Source organism: Lithobates pipiens, unplaced genomic scaffold (genome assembly GCF_037356315.1).
Source record: "Lithobates pipiens isolate NorthernLeopardFrog02 unplaced genomic scaffold, aLitPip1_a1.2 Scaffold_8, whole genome shotgun sequence".
Taxonomy (NCBI): domain Eukaryota; kingdom Metazoa; phylum Chordata; class Amphibia; order Anura; family Ranidae; genus Lithobates; species Lithobates pipiens.
In genome coordinates this window covers 621,494,887-621,508,594 of record NW_027507903.1, presented here as the reverse complement: position 1 = coordinate 621,508,594, position 13,708 = coordinate 621,494,887, and the positions used below count along the sequence as shown (strand labels likewise).

Sequence of the window (13,708 nt, the reverse complement as noted above, 5' to 3'; positions counted from 1 at the left end):
GGACAGTACCTGGATGCCTGGTGCTATCAATACTACTGCCCACTGCCCTCCCCCACATGTTGGGATAAGTCACTCTATGCTACTGTTGAGTGACCACTTTTTCCATCTGTTGTTTAGATGTGTACTTGTATCTGCATATCATATGTACAGCCAACACTTTTAAATTTGTCTTTCATGTAATAAATTTTGTTATATTTTTTACATTTTGGATTATTGGAAGTAACTTTTTTGCTTGGCACCCTTAAAATCCCACCAAAAAACCTTCCCTTGTTTATATATACCTTCAGGGATGTTGTTGCTACTTATTTGACATTGTCACCTATCCATACCACCATTTTCTATCCTGCCTCTAAAAGGTGGCCATTTCTACACAGAGATATAGTGCAGAGAAAGATCCGGTAAGTGATTCATAGAAAAAGATCAGCTTCAGAGAGACCACAGGCAGTACTGGTGACTAGTCCTTTGCCCTGTGCTTACCTTTTCTGGCCACAGGTTCCAGAGTTCAGGTCCATTTTAAGATGTGGGCCCCATATAACATCAGTATCCCGCAAAACAACCTCAGATTACTGAGTGTACTCTCCAACAGACCTTGCAAAGCTGTCATCTGATTTACCCTTGTCTTTAGTAGGGTAGTCATGTTTTAAACTGAAAACTTTGATTCGGTCCCCACAAATGGGACCAGGCACCTGTACTGCAACCTTCACCCTTTACTGCACCTCTTCCCAAATTTACTGCTGCTTAGTTTTACTCACCATGAATAAGAGCACACCAGATGGGGACTTTTACAGGACGGTTGTAAAGGTGAAACAACACAGGGAAATATCTGTTGACCCTGCACAGTGATTTCACAAATCACATCCCTGATCACTCAGAACATATAGGTGAATGGGCCACAGGGGTTTAGAAAAGTATCCAAACACATCCCAGCTCATAAAAAAAAGACTAGGTAACATAAGACCAAAATGTGTGAAAACATTTTCATAAATTCATAGAAATATATTAACATAGTTAAATTATTGTTATTATTTTTTTATTATTCTCTCCATCTCATTAACTATTGTTCATGAGACACAGGGATTGCTTTACAAAAACGATAGTGCAAAATTAATTAGCATGATTGCTCCAAAGCTTGCTGGGTGGGTGAAGTTTTTTGCACACTATGTATACTTTGTATCTCATTTTAATTTTTGTGCTGTGACCAAGGCGGTTTTCCGAAACGTGTTAGCCCTTTTGTATACTTTTTTTAACATGTAACCTATAAACATTTTATACAGACTTGGAGTTGCCGACTCTCTTATGGGATTCTATAGTGCAAAATGTTACAGTTACTGATGTTTTTCCTTTTTTTTCCTAGGCAAGTAATCTAATACTTAAACTCAAAGTTCTGAATGATTCATATATAATTAGTCCTGTGTTATTTGACTTATTCTTTAAATGAGTTGGAAAAACGAAACGTCAGCCACAGAATTTTGGCTCCTTGGCTTTCAGAATTTTCACAACCTCAAAATTCCCCTTTTTATTATTTTCTTAGCAATCTACGTTTCCATATTATCCGGCAATCTGTTGATCGTAGCTTTAGTGTTGGTGTCCAGAAACTTGAACACTCCTATGTACTTTTTCTTGTCTAACCTCTCATCATCAGATATCATTCTCACTACTGTTGTCTTTCCAACTATGTTATCGGTCTTGTTGAAAAATGGGGAATCTATTACTTTTTCTGGCTGCATTACTCAACTTTACCTATTTGGTTCTTCTGCGATTACTGAGTGCTTTCTACTCACTGTGATGTCCTATGACCGATACCTTGCCATCTGTAACCCTCTTCACTACCTACTCATAATGGACCAGAAGCTCCAGGTTCTTCTGGTAGCTTGGTCCTGGGCGTTTGCTTTTCTTCTGACCATGATAACAGTCAGCCAAATGTGCCAACTCCAATTCTGTGGTCCCAATGTCATTGATCATTTCTTCTGTGATCCCACCCCACTGCTGGAACTTTCCTGCTCAGATACTTCAGTGATTGAACTTGAGAACCTAATCTTGGGTCTACCTGTTACACTTTTTCCTCTTGGTTTCATAACTGTGACTTATGCCTACATACTTATTACCATCCTGAAGATCACATCTTCTGCAGGTAGAAAAAAAGCCTTCTCCACCTGTAGTTCCCATCTGGCAGTGGTTTGCATCTATTATGGGACTTTAATAATGCTTTATGTTATTCCATCTAAAGGTCTGTCAGTTAATCTGACCAAAGTACAGTCCCTTCTGTATACTGTGGTGACCCCACTTTTCAATCCCATAATATATAGTTTAAGAAATCATGAGATCCAAATAGTGATTAAACGGATAATATACCGTACATAAGGTAATTATGTGGAGTTAATTCTAGGTTCCTGTATTATGACTCTAATATTTATACACTGCAAATAAAGTTTAAATAAAGTTTAATTTTTATAAAAAAAAAACTTTTGAATGTTCGCTGATTGGTTTTCACTAGGGATGAGTAAAATTAGGATTATTGATTCCCCCCAAATTTCTGCTAAAATTGGGAAATTTTGGCAAAATTTTAGCATTTTGATAATATGCATTGGGATCAGTAGGATAAAAAAAAGTTAAAAGTGTATTATCTGTGCCCAGATATGTAGATATCTCCCGATCTAGTAGATACAACCGAAAACAAGGAAATAAAGGGAATTTCTGTCTTAGCCCTTGTACACACGGTTGGAGATTCCGACAACCAAATCCGTCTGATTTTGTCCTACGGATTTTGTCCCAAACTGTTGCATACACACGGTCGGACAAAGTTGTCGGAAAATCCGACATGATGACGTTATTTCGTTACGACGGGACTACGTTCACGCTAGTAGCCAATAGCTTTGGTGTAGGAATTTGATCTGAGCATGCGTGGCACTTTGTTCAATCGGAATTCTCTACACATGATCGGAGTTTGTCCAATCGGAGCATTTTGTCGGAAAATTTTACCAACAAGTTGGAAAACGTGGTCCGTCGAATAATCCGACGGAAACAGTCCGATGTAGACCACACACAGTCTGAATATCCGACAAAACGGTCCGATCGGACATATTCAATCGGAATCTCTGACCGTGTGTACAAGGGCTTAGACATTGAGGGGTGGAAAATTTAGAATTTCGCTTTGCTTATACTCTTGGTGACTTTCTAACCGAGACATAATCAGCAAGAAAAACAGTGGTTTCAACCCTTCCACATTTCATTGAAAGCTAAAAAAAGTTTTGCTTTACATATGCTTTAACCACTTCCCGACCAGCGCACGACGATGTACGTCGACAGAATGGCACGGGCAGGCATATTGGCGTACATGTACGTCCAATATTCGTTGCCGCCGTGCCATCGGGAGCGCGCCGCCGGCGGCGCGCTCCCGCGCTGGTCGGGACCCCCGTGAGTCCGGTCGCAGGACCCGCGGACTCGATCGCCGCGGGCACCCCCGCGATCGTCTCACGGAGCGGCCGAATGGAGGAAATGCTGTATAAACAACATTTTCCCATTCTGCCCAGCAACTAGTGACGCTGATCTCTGCTCCATGTGATTGGAGCAGAGATCAGTGTACACTAAATGAAAGCCCAACCCCCCCACAGTTAGTAACACACCCCTAGGAACACTTAACCCCTACACTGCCACCCACAGGTTAACCCTTTTACTGCCAGTGTCATTTACACAGGAATCACTGCATTTATATAGCAGTGATTACTGTATAAATGACAATGGTCCCGATGGGTCCCCGACAATGTCGCAGTCACAATAAAAATCGCAGATCGCCGCCATTACTAGTAAAAAAAAAAATAATAAAAAATTATTAATAAAAATGCTATAAAACTATCCCTATTTTGTAAACGCTATAACTTTTGCGCAAACCAATCAATAATCGCTTATTGCGATTTTTTTTTACCAAAAATATGTAGAAGAATACGTATCGGCCTAAATTGAGGGAAAAAAATGTTTTTTTTATATATTTTTGGGGGATATTTATTATAACAAAAAGTAAAAAATAATGCGTTTTTTTCAAAATTGTCGCTCTATTTTTGTTTATAGCGCAAAAAATAAAAACCGCAGGGGTGATCAAATACCACCAAAAGAAAGCTCTATTTGTGGGAAAAAAAGGACGTCAATTTTGTTTGGGAGCCACGTCGCACGACCGCGCAATTGTCAGTTAAAGCGACGCAGTGCCGAATCGCAAAAAGTGGTCTGGTCTTTGACCAGCAAATTGGTCCGGTCTGAAAGTGGTTAAATCGCAAGGCTTGCTTAATACATTAGATCTTCTCCCCTGTCTCATATAGCAGCTGTACAGGTTAAAAAAAAACTATAGGGAAAGAAAAATATTTGTGTATCTTTCCTGGCTTCCATACTGCGGGGTGATGCCATGCTTCAACCATCAAAAATGCTAAGTACCCAAGATGCTGCATAACAGTGCAGAATTACGATCTTGTGAGATCTTGGATACTCAGCATTCCCCAGGATCTTGTCAGAAGGAAGATGATGTCACCCTCACCCAGGCACTGTGTGTTGAAGCAAGGGATAAGGTAAGACTGTTGAAAGCAAAAGAAATCCAAACTGACACACTCCAAGAAAGCCCAAGTGTCAGATAAATGAAAGCAGCTTCAGCCTGGCTCCATCCAAGCAATGCCTGAATGAAGTCAGGCTGAAGCTGCTTTCATTTAGCTGACACGTGGGTTTTCTTGGATTGCAACACTTTGGATTTCTTTTGCTTTCCGTGTGTGCATAGAGCCAGGACAGACTCTCTTCATGCCAGCACCCTGTTTATCGTGAGTCAACGGAGTTTGAGATGAAGACCTGGAGCGGCACCCAAAGCTTTCTTAGATAAAGAGGAAGTAAAGTCTTCCTGTTTAATTGTATCTACAGGATGTGATTGGCTGTACTTGTGTGCATGCACAGGAGTGAGGTTATCATGGCTCCAGTTTATCATAGCAAACCTGGAAGAAACCCTGGGGAAAATGTCAGCCATCTCAGCAATGTGTGGGCTCCGCTGAAACAGCTTCATACTAAGGTATTTCCTAATGAGTTAGTATGTGATGCATACTAGCTCATTATGCCTTTGTCTTACAGGGTTTTTTTTTTTTTTTTAGGGTTTACAACCTCTTTGAAGGCTGGAAGAGATGACGTGAATGCTGCCAACCACAGCGGGAGTATCACGTACCTGGTGATGACTGTAATGTTGTGGAGGCCTCTCTTGCACCTCCTGCCCAACATTACTGAAGGTGGAGACAGAGTATGAGGGCACAAAATGGCACAAGTGCTAGGGTAGCTTGCTAGTGAAGTCCGCTCTTTAGGTGGATGAAGCTGGGGTTTCGCAGTTCTTAGAATAGGATACCAATTTTTTTCCAGGGAATGCCTGAAATCTTACTTGTATCTTAGGCACACTTCTGGGAAAATCAGTGAGCCAATCACACAAGCAAGAAATTATGTTTCTGGGGGGATGGTCAGTACACACTCTGTGTACAGAACAACTCCAGGTAGCCATATTGCATTGCATTTTCATAAAAAAACAGCGCTGCAGATTGAAAAGGAAAGGTTATTTGCTATTTTTTTTCCCCACGAAAGTGGAGTTACCCTTTAAATAGGCAACTGGGCAGGGGCGGTTCCAGGGGGGGCAACGGGTCAATTGCCCCCCGAGAATACCAGCCGGCCGGTTCCGCGGGTACCAGCGGGCCGGTTCCGCGGGTACCAGCGGACCGGTTCCGCGGGTCCAATCACAGCCGGTTCCGCGGGTACCAGCGGGCCGGTTCCGCGGGTCCAATCGCGGCCTGTTCCGCGGGTCCAATCGCAGCCGGTTCCGTGGGTACCCACGCGGCCGGTTCCGCGGGTACCCGCGCTGAGTGGACGGTGAGGAGGGGGCAGCTGGGCGGCTTAGGAGGGCTGCTGGCCAATCAGGAAGCCAGCAGGCAGGGGAGCAGGGAGATGACATCATCTCTCACTGCCCTGCATCCCTCCAGTTCCGCCCTCACTGTGTAGGAAGCTGTGTGCAGCAGAGAGATTGCAGAAAAGTGATACAGTAGGTGACAATCCGCAATGTGTGGCAGGCTATGTGGCAAGTGGCAATCCGCAATGTGTGGCAGACTACATGGCAAGTGGCAATCCACAATGTGTGGCAGACTACGTGGCAAGTGGCAATCCACAATGTGTGGCAGACTACGTGGCAAGTGGCAATCCACAATGTGTGGCAGGTGACGTGGCAAGTGGCAATCCACAATGTGTGGCAGGCAACGTGGCAAGTGACAATCCACAATGTGTGGCAGGTGACGTGGCAAGTGGCAATCCGCAATGTGTGGCAGGCTACGTGGCAAGTGGCAATCCGCAATGTGTGGCAGGCAACGTGGCAAGTGACAATCCGCAATGTGTGGCAGGTGACGTGGCAAGTGACAATCCACATTTGGTGGCAGGCGACATGGCAAGTGACATCCTCAGGGCTCCCACTGATTCTGCATTATGGTGAGTTGAACCATTTAATTTTATATTACAATGTATTAATAGAAATAATGCGCTTCAATCATCCTGACACCATAACAACCATGGTGCCGTAATGATTGAAGCGCCAATACCAGCCATTTCCCATATAAATTGCCCCCAAAAAAAACATATTTTATAGCAGTGCCCCTCCCGAGATTAGACTCTGGATCCGCCCCTGCAACTGGGCACCAAGTACACAATTCGTATGTATACGTGTGAGTGTGTGAGCAAAGATGCAAGCACAATGAACTGGATTATACATATATTGCCTCTGAAAGTATTAGCATGTGAGAAATCCACATGCGCAGCAATATGAGCATAAGCCTGCACTGGTTTTCTGGTACTGGGAATCTGGTTTACCTTACAAGGACAGTACCTGGATGCCTGGTGCTATCAATACTACTGCCCACTGCCCTCCCCCATACATTTCATCAACTGTGTCCCAGCCATGGGAGAAGGAGTGACTTCTAAAAGGAATTTATGCTTAGGGGGTAAGTGTGCAGATTTGTGCTAAAAATTCTTTATGGAGGGAGCAGATTTTTGCTGTCACACAATGCTCATACATCTTGGGGGGGGGGGGGGGGGGGCATTTGGCAACTTTACCCTGGGTGCTAGATGGCCTTGTCCCAGTATTGACTGCACATGCTAACATGTGATTTAGACCAACCATCCACCCAGGGCTTAAGAGACATGGGGGGCACAGGCCACCTGGTGCATGATATATGAGGGGTTGTCCGTCCTTTTTCCTCTATCATGACTTACTCCAGAGCCAACCAGGCTTGCCCCATTAAAGCACATTGTTCTTCAGTCCAGGTATTGACTGCACTTGACTCCTATTAGGACACCACATAGAGGCCTAGTTTCTTTTCTAAGCATAAGCAGACAGTCCAATAATGGTGATTTAGAACATTTCAGTCTATTGCAGTATTCCATCATGTAAGGCAGTAGAAGAACGAGGTTGTTCTCACACCCTAATGACAGTCCACACTTCATTCCTGAAAACTATGGGCAAAGTTCTTCACAGTCCCTCCTCTGAAGGGAAGAGCATATCAGCAACCCCTCAGCTCCTGACTCCTTTTGATGGCACCAGGATGTCTCCCTCCTCAAGCTTCTGCTACCTATTAAAATGTACACCCTACATTGATACTCCACCTATGAGAAGAGCAACCCTTAAATAGGGACCCTATCTTCCTACGAGAGGATCAGAAATGGATTTTCAACCCTTTGGAAGATTGAATTAGAAAACATATGCTGTGTGTATTTTTAACCTGTACCTATTAGTTTGTCTGGAAATTCACTTTAACTATAGATGTACAGATCAGTTACATAATTATACAAAAAAGACATGTCCATTGAGTTGAAATGACAAAGAATGAAATGAAAACCCACATCCACAGAACCTTAACCTTACATTTGAGCCAGAGGAAGGCAAAAAAAAACTATTACATTTAGTCCAAAGGGCTGCGACAGGGATAAAAGTTCTTACCGATCGTAGGATCGTTATTTGACTTGTATAGCTATGCTGGACATTTTTGGTAATGATTCTCTTCTTGGGTCAAGAGTAATTTTCTAAAATTAAAAGGTTTAAGGACCCCTACCCTAAGGCAGTTGGATACACCCTGGATCAACAATATAAAGTGTTTAGTATAGTCAGCTATATTTTGTGCATTTAGAAATACATCCAGCCTTCCAGGAGTGTCAGAAATCATGAAATCAGACCGAGACAGAAGTACCGTTAAATCACACATGTTTAATAATAAAAGTAAAAAGAAAAAATGTAGTCAAAACATAGCCAAAGTTCAGTAACCAGAACGGATAGTCAGCCAAGCCAGAGGTCAGGGATCAAAGTAGTGGAACAGCAAGCAGGATCTGGAGCCAGAAAGGATATCAGCAAAGCCAGTCTTTAAACAGGAACACAGGAGATAGTTTCTTGTGATGTGACCAAGGCAAAGACAGAGCTCCTCTGGACTGGATGACTTAACTAGGCAGGGCTCACGAGCAGGATCATCAACAGCTGAGTAACTGTGGAGAGAGATGGGAGCTGGAAATTAGCCAACAGCTGAGCGGCCAGCTCAGAGAAGGAAGGGCTGAGCCCAGCCCTGACAAGGAGTCACTATCCTGCCAACTACGTCACATATGTAAGTGATGCTGACATTGCCAAAGAGCACTTTAAGGACATTTCATTAACTTTAGAGCTGAGAAACTAGGATCCTCCAGGTCCACAAACCATAGTGTGCCCAAGCTCATATGCAATACTCAGGTTCAGAGACACAACTAGAGCCTTCAGGGTGCCGATGCAAGAAACTATGACTGACCCATTGGTCCTGGGGCCTTTTCCTCTGGTCCCGGGGCAACCATTTAATGTTTAGTATGATGTTTCCATTCATCAAAGCAAGCTATTGATCCTTTATATAATGACTATAATAAATGGGATCCTTGGTTTTGCATGTGCATGGAATGCAGAAACCTGTGGCTCAAATGCCCAGTCCTTGACAAGTCATATCCTGACCTGAGGCTACTATATAAGTATGTGAATGTAGAATCAGCATACAGGCAGCCCTTTGAATGGCAGTATTACCCTCAACCCTGGAACTGACAGACACCTGAGCACTGGTGGATAGTCCACCAATGAGGCCAAAGATGGCAGGTCTGGAGATGCGGGAAAACATGATGGATGACAAGCACATACACACAGCCTTGCAGTGACTCCAAAAACCTCCAGCAGCAAAGAAAGAGCCAATGCCAGGGGGCAGGGATCTGTGTGGAGGGGGAAAATTACAAGAACCATTGTCCTGAATGGCTCTCTATGCAGCAGCTAAAAGCCACAGGAGGGAGAGGAGGAGAAGCAACTTTCAGCTGCTGCAAGGAAAGCAACTCAGGGCATCGGTTCTTGCAATTGCCCCATGCCATACAGATCACCTCCTTGTGTCTATGGATGGGCCCGTCTGGCTCATTTGCCAATTCACAATTGTGACCTTTGTGACCCTGGTAGTTCCACCATTGGTTAGAGTTGCTCTGAGTGGGGGTGCCAAAGCTTCAGCTCTTTAATCTCCAGGGTAGGAGGTCATTCACATCCTCTTTCAGATGTCTAGTCCTCTCTAGTAACGAAATGTCTCTTTACCTGCAAAAGAAAGAACTGAATACTTATCTTTTCGACTGCCAATGCCAACAGAGAATGCTCTGAAGTTTCCTGAGAAACTGACACTACTGCCAGACTTTTTCTTCCCCATGCAGCTCTCACTGGCTTATCCCACCAAAAGGACACAGTAAAGACACGGATTTGTGGAATGAACCAGTGAACTCTTGAAGTGTTGTTTTCCCTGCAATCTTCTGCACAAGATTTCTCTTGAATGGAGCTGTATTCTGGCAGTTCAAGGGACAGAAAAGGTAAGTATTTAGCTTGTTTTGCAGGTATGCCAGATTATATTTTAATAAAACACAGGGTTTCTTTAAAGGGCATCTATAGTCAAAACCTTCTTTGCATAGGAGAAATAACAAGAAATAGAAATGGGAGTTTTAAGGTGCAAAAAATCAAATCAAATTGATAATACAAATTTCAGAATTTTATTAAACAGAGATGATTAAAATAGATAAAGTTTAAAACCAGAACATGAAAATCATGCAGTCACAATACAAAATTTGTTTGCCTCTACATGTTTCACCATAATCATGGCTTCTTCTGGAGCTTTTGTAAGACCTTATGTACAATGTCACCCAAACATGAACAAGATTCCAAAAGGACCCTCAAGGCCCACCAGGTGGTCCAGCAGAGTATTGGTGTGCCATAGAGGGGATAATAGCTCTATAATAACACCCTGTTATGATAAGAAGTCAAGGAATCCAAAGGCTAATATTCATATCACTCCTAAAAATTATACTTCAAATACTGGTATTAAACTTCAGAAGGACCGTGCCATCTAGACACTTCCTTCATTAAAATTAACCAGATTCCTTTCCTTAATGTCAATATGATATAATTCGACCAGGAAAGATCAATAATGAATCTATCCCAAGGAAATAACCCTTTTAACCTTGGACTGAAGTCCTGCAGGTACCAGACAGGGCTGTTTAAAAAAATATGAAATTTGTATTATCAATTTGATTTGATTTTTTCCCCCTAAAACTCCCATTTCTGTTTCTTGTTATTTCTCCTAATATAGCTTGGGGAGGTGGTGCTTGTAATTAAACCTCTTGTCTCTGGTATAAAACCTATTACCTTCTTTGCATAGTTTTCGATAGAATAGGAAAGGGTTATGCCGCTTACACACGATCGGAATTTTGGTTGGAAAAAGCTCTGATGGTTTTTCCAAATTCCGACCGCTAAGAATTCAGTGACGTACAACACGTACGACGGGACTAGAAAAAGGAAGTTCAATACCCAGTAGCCAATAGCTTCCATCTCATAGTTGAATCTGAGTATGCGTGAGTTTTTCCGCATCGGAATTGCATACACACAATCGGAATTTCGATAGAAAGTTTTTCCGTCTGAAAAATTGAGAACATGCTCTCAAATTTTTGCTGGCGGGAATTCGGCCAGCTAAATTCTGATGGAGCATACACACGGTCGCATTTTCCGATGAAAAGCTCTCATCGGTCTTTTGCTCGCCGAAATTCCGATCGTGTGTACGTGGCATTAGAACCTATATAAGTAAGTCCGCTTCTTAATCTTGTCTTTGTCTCTGTTTGTCCTGATGACCATTTTGGACCCTAGAAATGTGTTGGATAGATTGTCACCCTGACTTTTATTTGAATAACGTTTTATCTGGACCTTTAAGTAGTAGTTTAGTGCTTTAAATTTTATTTTTGTCCCTGCTGGAGTCATTCACCATTTCTGTTTGTCCTGCCCTTCAGCTTGTTCAATTAAGCTTTGACAAAAAAAAAAAATGGAAGCTGATTGGTTTCCCTGCAGATTTTTTACTCTCCGGTTTTAGTAAATTAGGCCCACTATGTCCTACTCCTTGTGGTGCACTTAGACAAAAATGGAGCCTGTGCCAATTTATTGTCCATTGATGTGTGCTTCTGTCCATTCAGCGAACCACAGCGCTGTCTTCTGGTGTGAATGGAATCTGAGTATAAGACTTTAATCCTCCTAATGCATGTTGACCATCATGAATAAACAAAAGAATAGAAAACCATAGTGCAGTCATTTTTATTGCCATAGTAAAATTAAAATCACATCCACCGACATTAAAAGTGCAAATACTAGCATTCAATATGGTTACTCTACCACATGGATCCAAGATGGCCACCGCTGACCCAACTTTCCGTTCTCTTCCTGCATGTGTTCATAGAACGGAAGTGGTATAGGTGGAAATTATGTCACAATGCAATTGCATTGCAATCCAAAATTACCGCACTATTCTGTTGTTTATTCATGATGGCCAAAATGCATTTGGAGGATTAAAAGGTTCAATGATCAGAAGCTGGAAGGAGTTGACTTGGAAGGCTGGAAGGCTGCCTGGTAGGACAGCATAAATCTAAGCTATTGTGGACCTACTTATTAAGTTAAGAGGGCCAAGAAAGCCTGGTGAATGCACAATTTTGGAGATGAGCATCACAAGATCATCAGATTTGTGTTTGAGGAACGAGGCGTTACATAGTCAACCATGCATGGTTTGCGTCAGTTTATATTTTTTAGACATATTTATTTGTGGTTATATAATGTATTTAAGTATAAAGGACACGTTGGATGGACTTTGACTTCCCTTCATGGTTTTATAGTGGCCACTTATCACCTAAACCTCCTGCTGACTGCTCATAGTAAATATACTGCAAACAGTCGGCAGGTGCAGGCTTGGCAACATACATGTATGACAAGACCATTTCACTGTCCAAAGTCACATTTACTTTGTTCTTCTCTTCATGACTTTTATGATTTTTTCTTTGAATTCTGTTGTTATAAATGCTTTAAATATTTGGTTCTCCAAAGGAAAATGGTCTTCAGAGCCAATATGATCTCTCTGTTCTTCAAACTGTAAATAATTGGGTTGAACATCGGAGTAAATACTGTGTAAATTAAGGCGATAATCTTGTTAGCGTTTACAGAATGTCCTTTTGATGGCACCATGTAGAGTCCAAGCTGTGTCCCGTAGTATGAAGAAACAACCGACAAGTGGGAGCTGCAAGTGGAGAAGGCTTTCTGCCTTCCGATGGTGGAAGAGATAGAGAGAATGCTGTGAAGGATACAAATATACGTGGCAACAATGAACAAAAGTGGTAGAAGAGCTACTGGTATGGAAACCAGAAGAATTTCCATTTCAACAAGAGAGGTATCTGAGCAAGAAAGCTCAACAAGGGGAAGTATGTCACAGAAGAAATGATTGATGGTATACGGCTTGCAAAAATATAGACTGAACACAAAAATTGCTGTGCTGGACACCAGGACTATACCAAGCAACCAGGATGACAAAACTAGGTAAAAGCACATCCAAAGGTTCATGATAGAAGTGTAATGCAATGGGTTGCATATGGCCACATAACGGTCATAAGACATGGCTGTAAGGAGGAAGCACTCAGCCATACCTGACAAACCAAAAATACAAAACTGGATGACACAACCACCATAAGATATATTGCCTCCTCCTGACAGTAACAAATGCAGCATGTTTGGAAGAACATTTGTAATGATCAATATATCAGAAAAGGAAAGGAAGCTGAGAAAAACATACATAGGAGAATGAAGCTTATGCTCAACTGCAACTGCCATGATCAAAAGGAAGTTTCCAAGCAATGTGGTTAAGTAGATGAAAAGAAAGAAAAAGAATAAAATAAACTTGACGCTATGGAGCTCTCCAAATCCTAGAAGGTGAAATTCTGCAATCGGGGTCTGGTTCTTCCCACTCATGGAAATGTCATGGGAATGCCTTCTTCTGGAGGAGAACCTTGACATAGGGTACAAAATAAAGGTATGGGTATAAGTGCATCCAGGTGTCCAACATGAGAATGAATATATATATATATATATATATACACAAATCCAAAATTACAATATAGGTGATGAAAATGTGTTCCAAATGGCGGTTCTATGTGATCTAGAAAATGCCAGAGAACTGGCGACAGTTAAGGTAAAGTCCCCATATCAAGCTTTAAAGTTGTTGTAAACTCTTGCATATACCCAGTGAAGTGACTGGTGACTTCAGGTGACCCACACAGATGAAACAAATATTCCAAATATATGGTGTACCTGTTTATCTGCAGAATTCTCTTCCCT

General features: G+C 42.2%; 2 protein-coding genes across 2 annotated transcripts; one reads left to right on the top strand and one right to left on the bottom strand.

The window, feature by feature from the left end:
- The first annotated feature begins 1,358 nt into the window (after positions 1-1,358).
- Positions 1,359-2,413, top strand: LOC143963880 (olfactory receptor 11A1-like). The gene has a single exon (XM_077473618.1). The coding sequence runs from the start codon at positions 1,435-1,437 to the stop codon at positions 2,359-2,361; it is 927 nt and encodes a 308-aa protein (XP_077329744.1). The 5' UTR covers positions 1,359-1,434; the 3' UTR covers positions 2,362-2,413.
- Positions 2,414-12,217: 9,804 nt separating this feature from the next.
- LOC143963879 (olfactory receptor 5V1-like) lies at positions 12,218-13,379 on the bottom strand. Its single transcript, XM_077473617.1, has one exon. The coding sequence runs from the start codon at positions 13,340-13,342 to the stop codon at positions 12,395-12,397; it is 948 nt and encodes a 315-aa protein (XP_077329743.1). The 5' UTR covers positions 13,343-13,379; the 3' UTR covers positions 12,218-12,394.
- Between the last annotated feature and the right edge of the window lie 329 nt (positions 13,380-13,708).

What these genes read in the sequence shown, in the direction of transcription:
- LOC143963879 (XM_077473617.1), bottom strand. Translation starts at nt 13,342, where the DNA reads ATGAGTGGGAAGAACCAGACCCCGATTGCAGAATTTCACCTTCTAGGA.
- LOC143963880 (XM_077473618.1), top strand. Translation starts at nt 1,435, where the DNA reads ATGAGTTGGAAAAACGAAACGTCAGCCACAGAATTTTGGCTCCTTGGC.